At 53.3% G+C, this 20,457-nt stretch overlaps 1 protein-coding gene across 2 annotated transcripts in view; it reads right to left on the bottom strand.

Annotated features, from left to right (window-relative positions):
- The window catches only part of ADAMTS14 (ADAM metallopeptidase with thrombospondin type 1 motif 14), an 87,399-nt gene that overhangs the window by 11,976 nt on the left and 54,966 nt on the right, over positions 1-20,457 (bottom strand). Inside the window, exons 6-16 of one of the 2 annotated variants that reach the window (XM_009458637.5) lie at positions 20,164-20,320; positions 18,070-18,175; positions 16,401-16,544; positions 15,128-15,260; positions 13,637-13,750; positions 11,439-11,587; positions 9,265-9,440; positions 6,746-6,879; positions 6,238-6,361; positions 5,121-5,201; positions 470-633 (exon numbers count right to left, since the gene is read on the bottom strand). In XM_009458637.5, the coding sequence (XP_009456912.5) occupies positions 470-633; positions 5,121-5,201; positions 6,238-6,361; positions 6,746-6,879; positions 9,265-9,440; positions 11,439-11,587; positions 13,637-13,750; positions 15,128-15,260; positions 16,401-16,544; positions 18,070-18,175; positions 20,164-20,320 (1,482 nt within the window). The remainder of the gene's footprint in view (positions 1-469; positions 634-5,120; positions 5,202-6,237; positions 6,362-6,745; positions 6,880-9,264; positions 9,441-11,438; positions 11,588-13,636; positions 13,751-15,127; positions 15,261-16,400; positions 16,545-18,069; positions 18,176-20,163; positions 20,321-20,457) is intronic. The other variant, XM_507838.9, reaches the window with a different exon arrangement.

Genomic DNA, 20,457 nt, shown 5'->3' with positions numbered 1-20,457 from the left:
TAGGACGGGGGGTATGGGCAGAGATGTGCCCCAGTCAGGCTCTTGTCCCCTTTTCAGGAGGCTGGAGCTCCTGGATCAGCTGCCTTAAAGGCCCGAGGAAGCTGCTCCTGGACTCCCTTGCCAGCCATGCTATGATGCACACAGATGTGGGATTATGCCAGGATGACCCAGCCCTGCCCAACCTCCCTCCAGGCTCCATTTCCAAGACTGCCTTAAAGAGAGCAGGCTCCCTGCATGTAACATCTTGGGTCTGACAGTGAGGAGACAACTGTCTTTATCTCTCCTCACTTGCCATCCTGCAGGCTTTTAAGCACAAATGAGGAGCTAACCCCAGGATGGAAGGTGCCTTGCCCTTGCCCAGGCTCCTAAAGACACCAGAATGGTGTCACGCTGGCTTGGCAGCAGATGTAGCGAGCTAAGGGGACAAGTGGGGTGGGCAGGGGTTGCCACTGCACAGAGTGGGGCTCACCAGGATGGCAATGGCTTCAGGCAGGGGCCCGCTGGTCTTGAGACTTTCCTTGGCATCCTCCACCGCATCCTCCCACTCCAGGCCCATGGCGGTGAAGGTCCGGCTTGTGGCTTCCTTGCCCTTGGGGTTGAGGATGAAGCTGCCGGTGACCTGGTTCTTCACCACTGACCGGTGGGGGGAGAGGGTCACACAGATTTCTGCTCCTCTCCACAGGGGGCGGGCCATGAATATGAAATTCAAGGCCTTCCCAGTGAGCCTTCTGGGCTCCTGTCCACCGGCCTTTCCTTCCCACCCAAGCCCTCCCGAGTCAGACAGGTCAACACGCTCCCTGTCAAACCCGCGTGCACACACACACACACACACACACACACTCTTGCTGCCTCTGGATCCTAGTGCACACCATTCCTCCCACCTTTACTGCCTTCCTTTCTTCCTGCCTAACTAACCTCTACCCATGGTTGAGGCTCAGCATAATCTCCTCTCCTCCAGGGAGTCTTCTTTGGTTGCCCAGTCCTCAGGGATTCTGCCCTCCCTAGAATTTCTATAGCAGAGCATAGAGGCTGAGAGTACAGACTCTGGAGTCAGATTGATGGTGAGGAAACTACTCAGCCCCACTGTGCTGCCTCAGTTTCACCATCTGTAGAATGGGAATGATAATTGTACCCAGTTCGCAGGGCTGCTGCTGCCCCAGGAGGATGATAGAAATCCCCGCGCCCCACGACTGAGGCTCTCAGGACAACAAGAAGAGTTCATAAACATAGCCAGCTTGGCAAGTAGTGATGCGCAGTGGGCACTATCGCTAGACCACCAGAAAAGTACTGGACTTTTGGCACTGCTGTGATTGCAGATGCCACACCTCTCCCAGCGGCCTGTTGGCTTATCTCCATCTTGGTGTCCTCAGCCCAGCACAGGGCCTGGAACAGAGGCAGAGATTTTAAAAATCCATAAATTTCTACCCCTTAATGTCCCAGTCAGTGAGTAACTCACAACTTATTACCAAAAGACCCCGGGAGGCAGGTGGGTGGGAGACATGTAGATGCCAACACCTGGCCAAGGCCCCTGAGTGGTACCTTTGGCCACCCTGGACTTCCTAGGGCCCAGCAGCCTGAGACCCAAGCACCTTAGCCAAGTAGGGAGGGCAAAGGCTCCAGAGCCTTGGGGTGTCCAGGTGGAAGGGCCCACAGAGCTCCCACCTGGGACAGATTTAAATGGTCATAACTGTCATATAAGAGCTAAGGATCCGAGAACACTAACTATATGCCAGTCACTCTGCCAACTGCTTCAGTTCAATCCTTAAATACATCCTAAGGGCTGGGCTATTGTTAATACAGATGGGGAATTGGAGGCTCCTAGACACACAGTGGGCAACAGTTGGAGCTGGGCCAGAGCCCAGGCACCCAGAGAGACAGGAGCAACGTAGGGGCAGGGTGAGGGTGGGGAAGAGGGGTGGAAAAAGAAGAGCCTCGCCCCTTCCTGGGAGGCTGCTGGAGAGATGCCCCTCGCCTCCTGCCCACCCAGGCCTCTCCCTCAGGTTCCCTGATCGCTCTCAGTCCCCAGCAGCTCCAGACTGTCTAAGCTAAGGCTGGGCAGCTCCTCAGGCCAGGTGCAGCCTCCAGTTCTCCCATTGCCTTTGACTGTGCCTGCACCTCACTGTAGCAGAGCTCTGATTATGCACCCCTCATTCCAGACAGTTGGGGGTGGACCACCATAAACTCTCCACTGTCCAGACCCAGTCCCGAATCCAGGCTCCACCACTGACCTGTTCTGTATCTAACCTCTCTCTGAGCCTCAGTTTCCTTTAACTGCAAAGCGGGAAAACAATATTCATAGATGGCCATGAGGCTTACTAAACATACGCATGAAAAGTGGCAGCTCATGGCCCAGCGCATGGGAGATATTAACAGCATGAGTTCTCCTTCTCTTCCCTACACTTCCTTTCAAAGACCCCATGTCCCTAATTCCAGGAGAGTCTAATGACAATGGACAGAGCCTCTCCCTTCATCGCCAGGGCTGCCACCTGTCCTGGGCCTCTACATATCCTGTTGGGTACACACACCCCTACACAGGCATGCACGTGCATGCACACACTCACACACACATATTCACACGTTTTCACTGAAGGCCACTGTGCACCTCACACCTGTATAATCACACAACCTGTGCCAACTTCAGAGTTCAGCTCCTGGGCCGCCCCTGCTTCGCTCTCCCCACCAGGCTCCCCAGAAAACTCTAACCTTTCAGGGAACTCACCCGACAAACAGGCAAGCAAGCCCGCACTCGGCCTGCCCCGGGTGCTAGCAGCCTCTGCCATGACCTCCACAGAAGACTAGTTCTTCCCTGGGGATCGAAGAACTAGATTTCTGGAGACAGCAGAGGGTGGAAGGGGCTGCTAATGTTCTGAAATCATCCCCAGGGGATGCAGTGTCTGTGAGCTCCACCTCTTCTTGGAATAGATGTCCCTTCTCTCCTTGCCCCTTCCCTCCCCCGGCCCCTAATTCCAGCACATTCCCCACAGCCAGGCAGGCACAGCAGGCAGGACTTGCCTGAACCAATGTCCTCTAACCTGGGCTCGCTGTGGTAGAGTGGCACGGCTGGCAAGGGAACAGGGCTGAGAGGCAGGAGACCTGGGCCCAGACTGGCTCTGCCCATACTCCTCATGGATGAATCAGGGCATACAGAGGCCCCCAATCCACTTTGGGTTTCAGTTTCCCCTTGTGCCTATGGCCTGATGGGACAATGCCCTTTCAGATGCCTTCAAGAATAGAAGTTTAGGAGCCCACTGGAGCTGTGTTAAGGGGAGGTGCCAATTTCTCCAGGAAATGCAAGTTATCCAGGAAACTTTGAAGGTATTTACAAATTGCTATTTTGATGATAATCTAAAAATATGAATGGCAGCATTTGTGTGTGATGTGAGCCTGCCAAGAGATATGTGTTTTGTTTTTCCATTTATGATGAAATTGGTACCAAGCAGTGTGACTTGGCAGACGTAATAGGTAAGAGGGGCCTCTGTGACATTTCAAGGGGACATTGTGGCCTGCACGTCCTCTGCAAAGGGGTCTGAACACAGACACCACTGCCCAGTGTGGGAGAAGCAGCCTTCTGCCCACTTGCCACTGGGACCCTGCTCTGAACCAGGCTCACAGGGTTTGAACCGAGATATAATTCACATGCCATACAACTCACTCGAATAAGGTGTGCAATTCAGTGAAAAAAAATTTTTTTTGAGACGCTCCTGCCTCAGTCCCCCAACTAGCTTAGGACTACAGGCATGCACCACCATGCCTAGCTGATTTTTTATTTTTATTTTTGTAGCAATGGGATTTCACCATGTTCCCCAGGCTGATCTCAAACTTCTGAGCTCAAGCGATCCACCCACCTTGGCCTCCCAAAGTGTTGGGATTACAGGCGTAAGCCGCTGCGCCTGCCCTGATTTTTAAGTAGATTCAGCCATTGCCACTGTCTAATTCCAGAACATTTTCATCGCCCCAAAAAGAAACCTGATACCCATTAGCCGTCATGCCTCTTTCCTTCCCCAGCCCCTGGCAGCCACTAATCTATTCTCTCTCTGTCTGTGGATTTGCCTCTCTGGACATGTCCATTTTTTGACAGCCAATTTAGTTTCAGCAAAAACGAAACAAAACATCACTCATATTATATTAATGGCCTTAATTTAAATTTATTAACTTATTGTGGTATTCTCATTTTTAATCGAGCCTGGCTTCATAGTTAGATAACTGTTACAAGCATAAGGGTGTCACCTCATTGAGTGGCTTGGTGTTTAAGTATGATTATAATGAGAATAATGTCAGGGCCTGTGTGGTAGACTGCAGAATGCCTCTACATTCCTCCTATTCCTCTATGCATGCTGCTTTGCACAGTAACTTCACCACTTCTACCATCAAGAGCTAGTCTATGTTTCTACCCCTTAAATCTGGGCTTGTCCATGTGATTTGGACTAATGGGACTCTAGAAAACATGACACAAGCCATTCCTGAGGACTATGTGACAGATATAATGTGAATAACACTGGGTTAGCCTGTTGAGGACACAGCCCTGCCACCTCCATGACCCCAGCTGACAGCCAGTACCAACCACCAGACATGTGAGCGAGGCCATCCTAGACCAACCAGCTCCCAGAGACCTACCAGCTGAGGGCATCTGCATGACTTGGTCCAAGAAGACAAGTAGAAGAACCACCCCACAGAGCCCAGCCCAAACTGATGACCCATAGGACCGTGAGCTAAGAATTATTCTTGTTTGAAGCCACTAAGTTTTGGAGTGGTGTGTTAGGCAGCAAAAGCTGACAGATACACTCTGTGAACATGGCTTTCCTTTAACAGCCATCTATGTGCACAAGAAATTATTAACAGTAGTTGCCCTTAGGGAAGAAACAGTAGTTGCCCCCAGGGTACAGGGGTAGAAAGGGGACTCTTTACTAGGTCCCCTTTTAGACCTTCTGAAATGTAAACCATGGAATGGGTTACCCATGCAGCATAAATTTAAAATAAAACGAAAAGGGGGTCTCTGCCTATTACTCCAGTTAGTACAATTCCACTTGTACTAGAATCTTGTCCTCTGGTCTCCCAGCTCCCCCAAGTCAGAGGGCAGGGCCTGGGGCCCTGCTGTCCCCTCCCAGCACCCCAGCACTCACCAATGCGGTAGGGGGACTTCTCCAGTGCCTCAATCTGGATGTGCCTGGCACCTGCTGGGATCTGCACCAGCTTGAGAGCTCCTGCCACACACAGGGATCCAGAAGTCGTGAGCATCCTAAGCTGGTGGTCCCACTGCCCAGCGTCCCCCACTCCCTCACTGGGCACCCAGGAACATCTCATTTGATCACAGAACCTCTCTGAATCTCTGTATCCTCATTTGTAAACTGAGGATGAGACCTTCTCCATGAGGGTGCTGGGAGGATCGAATGAGACATGTCCTGTAAACTCTAAGGGCCTCCGTGTGTGTGAGAGCTGCTATTACTTCCCTCTTTCCTGACCCTCTTCCTCTCCGTCTCACTTCTGCCCTTCCCCCCGTCCCTTTTTGCTCCTCTGACTCTCTCTCTCTGCTTCTTCTCACACCTTAAGCTACTTGCTACTGATGGGATTTAAATGATAAAGGCCATGAAGACTCCACATGACTGTCCTGAGCCCCCATGGCCCTCCCGACCCAAGGCCTGGACTTTCTCAGAGCCACCAACCTTGTCCCCAACAATCAAAGGTGAGACAAAGTGTAACATCTCCCAAGGGAAAATAGGGCCCATTTATACTAAAGTGTGAAGGACTGATATCTGGTTCTTTTCCACAGCAAGTCTGGTCAGATTGGAGGTAGAGAGGAAAGTCAAGGAACTCAAAGATACCAGGAATTCAAAGCAGAAAGTGCCGCAGGTTTAAAAAAAAATGAGGAAGGAGAGAGGAAAAGAAAATTATCAGTCCAGTCTTGGCTACACCTTTAGACCTGTCTGATGCCTCCCTCCCACCAATAGCCCCAAGGTCCAAGGGATGGCCGAGCTCCCATCACAAAACTTTACCTAGCGGGAAAATGTCTCTTGGAGCTCCTGGGCCCCAAACTCAGGGAGGAGCTTGCCTGAAAGATGAGGTGACTGGCTGCAGCACCTGGCTCACCAGCCTGGGCAGCCCAGGAAGGCCTGGAGATGGGCCCCAGGGCCCCTTCTCCCCACCCCAGACTGTGGCACAGTTCAAGGAGGGAGGGCCCCCTGAGGGACGGCAAGAACTCCAGTCAGCCCTCGTCATCCCCCCAGCCCCAGCCCGGCTCACCTGCCTGCTTGGAGGCCTTGCCCAGCGTCCCCTTCACAGTCCTGCAGTGGGAGTTGTCACCCCCGCAGACTCCACACTTGTCATCCGCCTTCATGGACCCCACCTCCTTGTCACAGCCGACAGGCTGAGGCCAGAGGTGAGGTCAGTGGGAGGAGGCTCCCCTGCCCCCACCGCCACCCCGGGGCTCCCATTCCCATCCCCAGGCCCTGGTCAGGAGAGGACCTCTGGCCTGGGAGGTGTCCCTGGACAGGATTCTGGCACGAATTCACCGTGGCACCTGGGTAAGGTCTTACACCCGGCGTGATGAGGATTCTTGCCATCTCCTCTCCCCTCCAATGGGGCTGAGCAATAATTAGCCCCTTCCAGCACCCCAGGGCTATGCTGAGGACCAACAGGGTGTTGCGAGTGGGCCGGTGAGGCAATGCTCATCTTCCCAGGCAGGAGGGGCTGCAGTGCAGCCCTCCAGTCTCCCTGTGCCGGTAGTCGGGGTGGCTGGGGGTGCACCCACCACACACTCGCCACGCGCACAGACGCTGTATGGGTCCCGGTAGCTGCAGCGTGTCCCATCGTGAACCACCTGGTTCATGAACACCACGTCCCCCGTGTCCGCCGACTGGCAGATCAGCTCACACTTCTGGGCGTCTGTAGGGAGAGGGACTATGCTGAGTCCCCAGCTGGGCTCAGAGAAAGTGGCCCAGGACAGATCAGTATGTGGTCCAGCCAGAAAGCTCTGGGGCCAGCTCTGGACAGTTGGGGGAGCACTGGGTGTGGCACGGGGACTGAAAATCCCTGCTGTGTCACTTATTAGCCATGTGACCTTGGGTAAATGCTCTGACCTCTCCCAGCCTTTGTTCCCTATTTTTATTATCCCTAATCAGTAAAATGCCACATCGGCTTATTGAGAAAAATCAAGTGATAAAGTAATAATAAGCCAACGCTTAGTGAATGCTTACTATGTACTAGATATTTCTAAAACCTTCACATGCCCTTAAAATACAGCTTTAATGGCTTTTCATGAATTAACTCATTTAACCCTCTCAACACCTCAATGAGGTAGGTGCTAGCATTACAGAGGAGGAAATTGAGGACCAGAGAGGTTAAGGAACTTGCTCAAGTCCACACAACCACACGATAAGTGGTTCAGCCTGGATTCTAACCTTAGCCGTCTGGCTTGAGTCCTGCTCTGACCCCTACAAAACTTCACTGTGCACATGTATGACATGCGTCTTAACATGTTTGTAAACATTAGAAGTCTGCGTGAAAAAAAGGCAGAAAAGTGGTCTGTATCTGGGTTTGCAAAATGGAGCAACAGTCAGGGAGAAAGAGAGTCCTTTCTGGTCCTAACAATTAAATGTTTCCTTCTTTATGTGGGCTATAGATATCCTAAAAAGGAGGTTCCAGAGCATATATAAACACTTACTGTGCTTCTTAGAAAAAAGGAGGTTGGGGGCTTAGCTAACTTCCTGGAATTCGTCTAACAGTCCTGGGAAAAACCCAAAGTCCAGCTGCCCCACGGGCCTCCCAGCCCCTCCTCTCCCCAACGCTGTGGCTGCTGGTTTGGTTTCTGAATGGATCTGGAAGGCTTTCAAACCAAGATTCCCTCAGCCAATTACTAAGGAAACTCTTGGGCTCTGCTCTGGTCCCTGGGCTCCAGCACAGCTGGTAACTCCTTGTCTCCAGCATGAAGGACTCAAGTCTGGAGCCACAACCTCCAAGACCACCTTGGATTTCATCCACAGGAACCAGATTCCTGTAGGGACCTGGGTCTGGGGGAGCTCCAACCCAGGACAGGCAGGATCCTGACCCAGGCAGGCAGCTCTCTAGGCAGCAATGGAAGCCACAACCTCCAAGACCACCTTGGATTTCATCCACAGGAACCAGATTCCTGTAGGGACCTGGGTCTGGTGGAGCTCCAACCCAGAACAGGCAGGATCCTGACCCAGGCAGGCAGCTCTCTGGGCAGCAACGGAAGCTCTCCGGGCAGCAACAGTGCGAAGGGAGTGGTGAGCTCCCCAGAGTAGGAGGAATCCAAGCAGAGAGAAGACACCCCCTGCAAGGATGCTCTGGAAGAATCTGGCAATGACAGGCCTCTGAGGTCCCTTCCAACCTGAAGAGTCTGTCATTCTAGACCAGAGCTGAAGAGCTGACAGTTCTGGGATGGAGCCCAGGCTCCAGGGAGGAAAGCCCGTCCTGATGGGAGCTGTCTGGGCCAAGAGTTGTGTGATGGAGAATGAGCATCTGTCCATGGAGGACCCATGGAGAGGCTGGCAGGGGAAAGCTGGAATCAGAGGATCATTGAGGGCTCTTCCAGCAGAGGCTCTGACTTGCCACGAATCCCAACCCTTCACTGGATGCTCTGCCGCTATGGAGCCATCACTGGAAACACTCAAAAACAGATGGGAACTGGCACCACTATGGTCCCCAAATTCAGACTCTTTACAGGAGTCTAGAAGTCCTGTGTATGTCCCAGGGCAGCCTAGAGAGTCGTTATGAAGATCCCACCAGATCCTATCTGCCTGCCTTCCAAAATCATCTCATCGACTCTGCTGAAACCACAACCCAATCAGTAAAACCTAAAAACACAGCGTGTAATAGGACTGAGCTCCTCAGGACACTGGTCATGCAACAGGAAGGGCGCCTGCACCTATATAATTCTTCTCCCTGCAGGTAGGGACAGAAGACGAAAGGCAGGCAACCCTAACAGCCTACACTGCTGCTGGCCTTGGCAACACCTGTGTGTGAAGTGTCCCTTCCTCAAGACACTTTCCTTGCATCTGCCAGAAAACTGTCATCATAAGTACACAAATCAGGGATGGCCTTGATGGGGATGATGACCCCAGAAGTATACCAAGAACAGGCCTACAAAAGGGTATATGGTGAGCCTGCTGACTTCAGTGTCCCTTTTGGCACCCCCACTGTCCCTCCACCTTCACTGGTGTATGTAGGGGTGGGAGGCCCTGCCTGGGCACACACAGCCCCCGCAGATGCCTAAGGACATGGAGTGGGAGGGGGGTGGGGCCCACTCACCATCGTCAGGCTCGTAGGGCACCCAGCTGTGCTTGGCATTCTGGTGCACATAGTAGGAGTTGCGCTTGGCACACTGCTGGGCCCGGAAGTCCTCATAGGTCCCAGGGCACTCCTCGCTGTTGCAGACCTGGTACTCGAACATGGGCCCTAAGCACGGGCGGCCTCCATAGGCTGGGCTGGGACAGACACAGAGAAATGGATGACCTTGCTGGCTGGGAAGGCTGGGGAGGGCCAGGTTTCCCACACAGCCACCAGGAGCAGCTCAGCCATTCATAATAGCATGACAAGGGCCTCCACTGACATAAACCAGAGAATGGCTCCCAGGGTGGGGGCTGTGGAGCTCAGCTGAAGAGCTATCCAGATCCTTCTTCCTCCCTGACTGCTTTACCCTTCAGACATACACCACCTATTCCACGGTGAGTGTGACAGACAGATGTACAGACTGACACAGGGACTGACTAACCCTCTCCAGCTGGACTGGAAGAGAAATCCATCTTATTCATCTTTGTGGGTGCCTTCAACTGTTTTGCAGGCCCTGGCATAGAGCAGGCCCCCATAAACAACTCAGCCACTCCCATTTGCATCAACTTCCACTTAGTATCATCATAAACTAAGGAGTGGTAAAAGAAACTTGGATTTGGAATCAGAAGAGCTGGCTTCCAAGTCCTGACCGTGCAACCTTGGCCAGGCCACTTAGCCTTGCTGTGGCTTAATTTCCCCTTGAAAACAGGGACTATAATCCCTCTTATTTTACTCACCTCCTGGTGTGTCTGTGAAGAATAGTAAGAAAAGGTATTTTATAGTCATCTATGCTCTCTTCTTCATTAAGTCAAGAGGATTGGGTAAGACTTGATACAAAGTGTCCAAGTGCTGGGGTTAACAGTACCCTACTCATAGACATGTGGGAGAATTGCACAGATTTTTGTACCTAAGTGCTTAGCATCCTACCTAGCACAAAGTGCTTGACATACTATAATAATGATTATTATAACAGCGGCTGTCTTTCATTAAGTATTTAATTTGTGTGAGCATGGTGCTGAGAGCACACATATTATTTCATTTAAGCCTCATAAAATAAAAAGAGTTGTTATTACACAGGAGCTCAATAAATGGTAGCTTTGATACCAATTATACCAAGGGATAATTGTCGGTCATGCCTGCAAGGTGATTTACTCAGAACAGGGACCCCTGGGCTTTTCTATAACCACAGACTTTGTATTCCCGACAGATGAAAGTTACAAGGCAGTCCATTTTGGTTCATGTGTGTAGAAGGTCAATATAGCTGTCCATATTAACTATACGGCTATATTCTCTAAAACAAAGGAACAGCTGCTTCAATAGGCAGTGAGTTTCCCATCCCTAGCGATAAATAACAGTATGAATGACCACTCCTGAGGACACCAGAGCCACTGTGACCCTACAACTTTGCAATTCCGCAGTCTTCATCATACCCCTCAGTGCTGTGAGGGGGTCAGGCCAGGCCCTGTTGTTGTGGGGGTTCAGAACTCCTGCATTCCTAGAGCCAACCAAGCCATGCAGCTGGCCTTGGCCAGTCCCCATCTCCCGTGGTGCTGTTCTAAACAGGCTGCTTCTGCTTGGAGATGGAGATGGAGAACTAGGGCTCAGATATCCCAAAACCATGGAGTTGGGGAGAAGATCCCTATAGAGGGGATGAGAAGGGAGAATGGACATCTCCCACAGAATGCTAAAACTCGGGGGTGGGGAAGAGGGGAAGGAGCTTTGATGTTAGAAAGAGTTAAGAAAAATTAAAGGGAGATTTTCTCCATGTGGTAGAAAACAAAGTTAGGAAATTGATTCTTCCAACAAAGAGCTTAGATCAGTGTTTCTCAAAGTTTAGCCAGAGGGTCGGGGTCATCAGAGGACTTACACGCATGAAGAAGTAGGGCCACCCAGACTCTGGGGAATCTTCTGCGCATGAGCTTGAGAACCACTGGTTCAGACAAACGCACAGAAGGCAGACCTGAGAGTTCTTAGTGGATGCAGGTAGGAGTGATCTGCCTCCACCAACAAGTTTGTGTCCTCATGCGTTAGCATACACAACCACCCACAGGGGCCCTTCTCTCCTGCACTGTCTCCCCAGTGCCTTCCCCTCCAAGCCCCTCCACCCTGGGGAGGGACTCCCTGCCCTCCCCACCCTAGCCAAGCACACTCACGAGGGGTTGTTGCAGCTCCGGCTGCGGGATCGCACCCCGCCCCCACATGACCGCGAACATGACCCAAACTTGGTCCAGGAGCTCCAGCCTCCATCCTGGCCATATGTCTGCTCCGGCGACTTCCAGATGCAGTGACCTTTGAAGCACCACTGGGGCAGAGCAGAGGGCATGAGGTCACCCTGGGCTGCTGCTGCTGAGCCCACCCGGGGAGCCAGAAAAAGGGATAGCAAGAGCATGAGCCTGGGTTTAGGCAGAATCCCACCCCTAGCATGAGCTGAGCAGCCTTAAACAAAAGGCTTGCCTTTCTGGGCCTGTTCCTCAACTGGACAATGTGGGTAACTGCACCTGCTCATAGCTTCTGATGAGATCATATCCAGTATACAAGGCCCTCCAGAAATGGCAGATCTTATGATGAACAGTGATAATAAATGTGCAATTATCTGCACACCCGGGAGTAATAAAAGGCTGATAGGGGAGAGAAGACACAATCTTCCCACACTAGCTAGAGTTGATCTTGGCTCTGTATCTCAAAATCACCTTCCAGGGATCATGAGATGTGCTTCTGGGAGGCAGACCAGCCATGCAGGGAGGTCTGTGCATGCAGTGGAAGGAGTGTATGCATGAAGGATTCCTGGGTTTGAATCCCAGCTCAGCAATACTAGCTACGTGTGGCTACTTTAGCTTGCTGAGCCTCAGTTTACCCACCTGTTAGGTGGGACTGCTCTAATATCTATACAGGCCTTAGCACAGGGCCAGGCAATAAGGGAGGGCTCAACTAGAGGCAACTCCCTTCCCTTTTCCTATAGGGTAGCATGAAAAAAATGCACAAAGCTCTCTGGGCAAAGTTCATCTCCCAAGAGATGAACTCAGTGGTTCTCAACCTTGGAATCACCTGGGGGAGATTTTACAACTTCAGATGCCTGATCTTCACCCCAGACCAACTGAGTCAGAATCACTAGGGGTAGGAACTTTTGGAGGCACTATAATGAGGTGTAATTTACGTACTATAGAATTCACTCATTTCAAGTATGCAATGCGATGACTTTTCATAAATTCGCAAAGTTGTCCAATCGTCACCACAATCCAATTTGAGAATATTTTTATCACCTCAAAAATATTCTCCGTGCTCATCTGCAGTCACTTCTTGTTCTATAGGAGGGGTTTTAAAACTACCAGGATGATTCCAATATGCAGCCCAGATAGAGAACCACTGATGAACTGTCTCGTGAAACTGTGGTTGGGGAGGGTCTGGAACTTTGAAAACACCTGGGAAAACTTAAGAAGTGGAAAGACCTGGAACAGCTATAACCCATCAAGGACCTGCCAGGCCAGGGGAAGCTCCATCCACCTGTGATAGGACAAGCCCCAGAGCTGCTCAGCAGGACAGGTGTGAATAGGAGGAGCCTGGCTAGGGCAGGAGGCAGGGGGCAGGCTGGTGGGGTGGCCCTGGGGCTGGGCTCCTGCTGATGCTGAGGAACCACCTCTCCTAGCACCTGGCTTCTTCCCTGCTCCCTCACGTGCCTTGACATGAGTCAGTTACCTCAGAACAACCCTGAGGTTGGTCAGGTGTTGGCGAGTCAGAAAAGTTCAATGAACGGCCCAAGGTCACCACAGTGATCAAGGGCAGGGCCGGCAGCAGAGCAGAGCTGGGTTTCAGACCCAGCCACGGGGTCCCCCGGGCAAATGAAGCCCTGGCACCCACACATGCATGAGGGAGCAAACACAGGACATTCATGAAGGAGGTTGGTGTGGGGAGAACATGTGTGTCTCATGCTCAGAGACAGCATAGGGGTGGGGGAGTAGGCAGGACACACAGAGATTTCTCTGCATCCCTTCTCTGCTAATCACTCCCTGAGGGACCCCATAAAGTTCCTTAATTAACCTGCCTGGGCCTCATTCTTCTCATTTGTAAAATGGAAGTAAGCCTTTCTGTCAGATTGGCTAGGAGATCATGCTACCCTCAGCCAATTACAGAGACAAAGGGCTGTGGGCTGGGAGAGAAGACAGGGTGAGTTTATGGGAAGACTCCACGTGTATTTACCCACACACTGGACTCACCACTGTCTTTTAGCACCACCCCCAACTCATATAAGCACTTGGAGGGAGGGGCCAGGGTTCACTCTGGGATCCACCCCCATGCCAGTGATGGATGCCCTGCACCCCAGGAAGGCCACTCCTGCTGCACACCCCACAGGTACCTTGCCGGGTGCACACTCAGTCCCATCCAGCGGGGGCCCCTTCTTGGTCTTGCAGAAGTACGGGTTGTCAGGGTGGCTGCACCACAGCTGCTTGCAGGGCTCAAAGGTCCTGAACTGCATGGCAAGGGAATGGGGTCACCAGACTGGACTGGCTCTTTGTCCAAGAACAAAGGGCAGTGATGGAGAGAAAAGAGGGTGTGATGAGTGCAGGCACCCAGGGCACTGCAGGGAAGGCAGCCAGAGCCCCTCACCTGCTTCAAGTTTACTCAACCCCAAGTACCGGCAGCCTCCAGGGACCCCTCCTTTCTCCATGGCACTGAGAAAGAGCCTAGCCATGTCCCATGCTCTTGTCGTTCTCTCTCCAAGGCCTCCCTCCCCCGCTTTACAGAGGCCATTTGTCACTGAGCTGGGACTAGGGTGTGAGGCTCTGGGGAGGTCTGGGTTCACAGTGCCCCTGCCCTGAGCCCTGTGCACATGGGGAGAATTAAGGGGACTGCTGCTTTCCAGCCCAGACCTCCCAACCCCAGTACTCCAACGAGGCTGGGACTCCACCTCCCTGTAACTTGGACACCCAGCCATGCCAGAGGTTGATGACCTTATGTTTCAGATTGTCCAGAGAAGCCATAGCTTCCTTAATATTCCCTCTTATCCCCTGCCAGCCAGACAAGCATCCTACAAGTACAGCATTTGGACCCTGAAATCCCATGTCCTGGTCCTCTGCCCACAACTCAGGCACTTTGTCAGACCACATGTCCCAGACAGTGGGGAAGGTGTCCACACATGGTTGGGGGCACTCCCCATTCCATGGAGGTGAAGAGAGCTGCATTCCCTGATGGGTAGTATGAAGCACTCAGGTCCCCAAGGCCTGCCCCCTTCAGAAAGCCCCCTACCCCTGAGATGGCCCATTCTCTGACAGCTCAGCCTGGGCCCTGGGTGGCAGCTGTTGAGTTCTCTCCTAGGGGACTCTAGCTGATCTCAGGCTCAGCAGTCTTCCCCTGTGCCATCCTGCAGTGTAGGGACAAGGTTATGCTCCCTTGTATCTATGTCCTCAGGCACAGGCAGCAGGGACATGGAACTGACGCTCTGGAGAGAGGTGATGTGCAGGTGCAGAAGGTGGGGAGTTAGACTGAAAGAACTGGCACATCCCCAGAGGGTGTGGGACCTGCTGCTCCACCAGGCCAGAGCCCAACACCTTATCTGGAACCTGGGCTCCCTTGCAATATCCAGACAGTATCCCATCAGGTGCCCACCCTCTCTGCTCTGCTGTTCCCATCTTTCCCAGGGCTAATGCATTCCCAAGCCACTGTGTTCACCTGCCCCCACAGGTGTTCACTCTGCATCCCTGCATGGTGGCTGGCACTGTGTCTGTGGGCCCATCACCAGGCCCACTGGCCAGCTGGGCAGAAGGCACCTCATGAATGGTCAGCATGGGCCACAGAAGGACACTGCCCTGGCCCCCAACCACCTGGCAGAGGCCAGATGGCTACTTACTGCCAAGCAGGTCTGGAAGCCACTGCCAAAGTCAAAGCGGCACTGCTCATCCATTGAGTAGTTGATCCCAGGCAGCTCTGGGGGCTGGGGCCAGGCAGGATCAAAGGGGTCATCGAGGAGGCAGTCGTAGGAGCTGCCAGTAGAGACAAGGAAGGTGAGCCAGGCTGACAGCAGGAAGTCCCAGGTTTTCCCTTCCCAGGGGCTGGGGTTTTCATGAGCAAGGCCTGCAAGAATTTGCACCCGCTATTCTGTTCCCAGCGCTGTCTCTTCCAGGGAGAACGGGCTGCCTTGAGCAGCCCCTCACTCAGGACCTCACTCCCACCAGTGACTATATCTGGAAGGGCTCCATTTGCAGCCAAAGGCGAGGGTACCCAGACTGGGATTAGATACTCAGCTTGCAGCTGGATTAGGAGGTCATTTTGCCCACCTTAGAGGGACACGATATGGCCAAGACTAATGGTTGATTCATAGACAGTTTGAGGACTCACTCTGTACTGAAAGAAGGAGAAAAGCCTACCATGCAAGATGGACCCTGGGCGAGCTGCCCTGGCTAGCTTCTGTACGGGGCTAGTGACTATATCTCTGCCTCCACCTGCCCCCATCCAAATCCACTTGGCCTCCCATTCTCAGGCCTCAAGGTCCTGAGTCTAACACTTGCTCTGTACCTGAACATCCTTGAAGACCCAGGAGCTGACCAGCCAGGCCGGAATTGGGGGTGTGCTGCTGGGGCCAAGGATGGGAGTGGGGAGAGGAGGAGCTCCCTCCTCAGCATGCCCATTTCCTTGGGGCCTGGGGGAAAGCCACAGTGGCACTGTTCATCCATTGAGAAGTCGATCCCGGGCAGCTCTGGGGGCTAGGGCCAGGTGGGCTCAAAGGGGTCGTTAGGAGCCACTGGGTTTAGAGCCCCAAGCCTCAGCCCAGTGGCTCATAACCTTCAGCAGGCATAAGTATCACCTGCAATGCTTGATAAATCCAGCTTTCTAGACCCAACCCCAGCAGAATCTAACTTACCATCTTCCGTGAGCCAGGGGGTCTGCATTTTTAATAAGAATTCTATGTAAATGGTCACCTGAACACGTTCTGAAACACTAGACTAATCCACCTGCTATGCTAATGGGGTATGTTTTAGGCCAGGTTTGGCGGGGAGGCGAGATGAGTCACGGAAGAGTCAAGCCAGGGGCGACGTGGGGAAGCCAGCCAGCTGTGTGATGTCTGCTCAGAGTGGCAGGTCGCATGCTCCCCTATCCCAGCTCTGAGGGCAGGAATGACCTACGGGAGGTAGCGGCTGAGCTCCAGCTTGCTGCAGCGGGACCAATGGAAGCGGTGGAAGGCAGCCTGCACCAGGGGCGCCATGACGCTGCCCAGGCTGGTCTCATCTGCACAGCCATTCCCCTGACCGTCATGCTCCATGCCGAGCCTGGAATGGGGAAGACAGAGGAGTCCTGATACATCCCAGGAGCCTGCCCCGGGAAGGCAGGCAGGCAGGCAGGCCAGCAGCAGGAGACCCTGACCTGACCCGGAGCTCGGACCGCTCTTCCTGGCCTCAGTTTTCCAACCACGTAGTGGGGAGGACCAATCTTCTCTCCAAGGCTGCTCCCACTGGGACGGGGCTCATCCTGCCCTCCAAGCCTTCGCTCCTGCTGTTCACCACTCCCAGACACCCACCCCTTCTGTGAGCTCCACCCATGTTCTTACAGCTTCCAAGGCCAGATCAAGCCCCACTTGGCCACTGGTCCTAGCTGTCTCACCTGTGGGCTCACCTCCACAGCAGGAGCCATCTATCCCACCATTAAAAACTCATAGCCATTTGCTGGCTTCCCACGGAGGGCCTTTGAGTGCAAAGACCAGGTTTCATTCAACTCAACTCAACCTTATTTCTTGAGCCCCTGTCAGCGCCTGCCTCTTGAGCCTCTCCAAGACTCTGCAAGGCTGGGCACAGAGCTTTGCACATGGTAGGCACCTACCATAATAAGAGTTTACATTTAAAAGTTTGCTTTTCACAATTAGTCATTAATGCCAAATCCCAAGAATTCTAAGTTCTTAAACATTCCCAGATGGCTGCATCTGGCTTTGATTGCTAGGCAGATACACAGGCCTATAAGCTTGACCTTGTGTCTCCACAGGGAGGGGCCTCAGAGGTTCCCCTGGTGTCAGCCTCATGTTGCAGGTGTGGAGAGGAGGTCCCACCTGCCTGGAGGAGCAGAGCTGGGATAAAATCTAACAGGGCTGATGGTGTCCCTTGGTTCTGCCCCTGTGACATGGCATGACCTACTGAACAGTAGCTCATTTGTGTCCACCCAGCATGTAGCCTCTTGAGGGCTTCTCTGTCCTGGTCTCCACTGTAGCCTCATTCCTAGAATGGGGCCTGGTGCATGGTAGGTGCTCAAGAAATATTGAATGAATGAACACACTCTAAACAAAACCCAAAGCCCTAAGATCAGGCAAGCCAGCCTCTGCCTGGCCCACCGCCTAAGCTCTAAGTGCACCTGTTTACAGTGGGCTCAGGCCAGCACTCCAATGAGTGCTGAGTATCAGGGTGGGCTGGATCAAGTCTTAGAAAGGCCTCAAGTGTGGATGTGATGGAGGGAAGCCAGAGATCAAGACCACCCAGAGAGAGCAGGCCTCTGCGTGTGATGGGGACACTGCCACTGACCCACCCACAGGCAGGGCCACATCTGGTCCCCTATGGCCCTGGGATTTGGAGGCTGGGCCCAAGGCAGGCCCAAATTACTACTCATGCCCCTTGGCTCCTCCTAACTCAGGTTAGGGCCTCCCTCTACTGGTAACTGCAGGAGGCCATGCCGCAGTGGCAGGCCAGCTCCTCTGACACCTCCCAGGACACTGGGACCAGGCCAAGCTGGGCAAATCCTCCCACAGCCACAGAATTCCCTGGAGCTCACGGCACAGCTGCCAGTCCCACCCACCCTGCTGCTGCCACTTACACGTGGCCGGTCTCATGAGCTATCACGAAGGCTGAGGAGAAGCCATCCTCATGGTTGAGGGCACAGCTCCTCAGGGGGTGACACATGCCAGTGACGGGTGCATACCCTGCCGAAGAGAGAAAGAAAAGGTGGAGAGCGAGGTGGAGGGCAGGTGAGGCAGGACACACTGAGGTCTGTGCCCAGCCCAGCCCTCTGGTCAGTGCTTGGAGTGGGGACGTTCCTGGAGGAAGACAGATGCTCACAAAGTCCCACCTGCAGCCAGACAAACCTGGGCCAAGCCACCCTCACATCCTAGGGCTTGATGGCTTCCCTCTTGGCCTGCAGTTTCCCAGGGTTTATCAGCGCCCCTCTAAACCAGAGAACACCCGGGCCTGCAAACACACTACTTCCACAATGCCTCCCTCCAGTCCCACAGTCAATCAGCAAACAAGCTCCGAACACTTTCTATGCAGGAGTTGGGGGCAGCATTATGTTAGGTACCAGGGGGAAAACAGGAGACTCAGATCCGAGCCTACCCCGACCCTGCAACACCCCACTACCCACCCACCGCCACAGCTAAAGAACTGTGGTTTGGCAGGGAGATCACGTGATGAGGCATGGGCCAGAAAGGCTAGAATTCAAGAAGCAAGCCAGGGTGCAGCGGGGGAGCTGGAGGAAGGGGAAAGGGAATGGTTTGGAAGGAGTTGAGGGGGACCAGGAATGGCTGATGGAGGGCAGTGAAGGACAGCTGAGACAACTCTTCAGAGGTGGGGAGGACACAGGCCAATGTGCAGGCAGGCCACACAGGAATCATGGCAGTGCAGGGGGGCCGGCACCAGCTAAGCACTACCATGCATGAGGCCTGTGTCCTAGGGGCCTCCAAGGTGGGGATAATGACAAAGGGCATGTCCCTGCCTAGGCCTGCAGTCCCCCCAGACAGAGCTATTCCTTCATGTTAGAGGAGCTGAAATGTTCTTTTATTTGACATGGTTTGGGGAGTATAGCAAGAGGCTGAGTGGGAAGGAGGTTTCTGGGGCCTCTGTTGTCCTGGAAGGCTGAGATTTGCTCTACATGTGATATACATGTGTGTGCATGTCTGTGTCTATGTGAGTGCCTGTGCATGCATGTACATGTGTCTTTGTGTCTCTACATGTATGCAGTGTCTCTGTGTGTCTGTGTATACGTGTGTGTTTGTATATCTGTACATGTACACACTGGCTTATGTCTATTTGCATGTGTGCATGTGTCTGTGTGCACATGGGCCTGTACATGTGTGTGGATGTCTGTACGTGTGTGTGTGTGTGTGTGGTGTGTAAAACCACATTTGGGGCTTCAGTCATTCAGACAAGAAATCTTTTGGGTAGGCAGGGCTGACCAACTGATTTCCAGCATTAAAGCAGAAAAAAATAGAAAGCCTTCAACATGGAACCTGGAGATCCAGTTTGAGTCTCACATCTGCCTCCTGTCTGCTAAACCACATGGGCAAGTCTCTTCACCACCCCATGGCTCAGTTTCCCCATATGGGTATCAAAGCTGCATGTTTTCAGAGTATTTACAATTGTCAATACTCTGTCACAAACATGTCATGCACCCCCGGGGCCTTTAGCAGCCCCGGAATGGGGGAAGGCAAATATTATGATGTTCCCCATTCCACAATTGGGAGGACCCAGGGAGATGAAGAGATCTTGGACCACTGGGTTGGCAAGGTGTGGAGCTGGAGGCAGAGCACAGACTTCCTGTTCTGCAGCCCACACAAGCCCCATCTTAGGTGTCCCACAGTCTGCAATGAGGACAGAAGGACACAGTGTGGAGAGAAGCATCTTGAAGCCCATGGAGGGTCTTCCAGCAGCCAGGCTCTGGGACATTAAGCACAGGACCCAGGGCCTGACCACTCACAGCTGCCTGCAGCCTCCACCAAAATATCGGGGACAAGAGTAGGGACCCCTCTACTTCCCACGGTCCCAATAAACCATTGCAAAACTCATCCTCGGCTGTCCAGGTCCCATCCCTTCAAACCTCCATGTGGTGGGCCCCAGAAGAGAGCCCATCTGCCTCCAGGCCCAGCCTCTGTCTGCCGTGCATGCTGCACACACCTGGCCATGGCAAATACAGTACCTTGCATACCTGAGGGCCCAAAGTCCTGCCGGGTGAGGAACACAACGTGGTCATGGTGCTCAGCGTGGCTGGGGTCCTGGCGCTGCTGGGAGTGTGCCCAGCGACACACCTGCTCCAGGCTGCGTGAGGGGTTCCCGCGCTCGATCAGGCTCAGGGACTGCAGGGGCCGGGAGAGCACCAACAGCCACGTGGAGGGTCAGAGCCCTAGAAACAGCAGGCCTCTCTCCTCCCACTTACAGATGGGAACGCTAAGGCCCAGAGGACTGCAGGACCCACCCCAAGATCACCAGCTGT

This window comes from Pan troglodytes, chromosome 8 (assembly GCF_028858775.2).
Source record: "Pan troglodytes isolate AG18354 chromosome 8, NHGRI_mPanTro3-v2.0_pri, whole genome shotgun sequence".
Classification (NCBI taxonomy): Eukaryota; Metazoa; Chordata; class Mammalia; order Primates; family Hominidae; genus Pan; species Pan troglodytes.
Note: the sequence above shows the minus strand (reverse complement) of the source record. Positions and strands in the feature narration are given on the sequence as shown.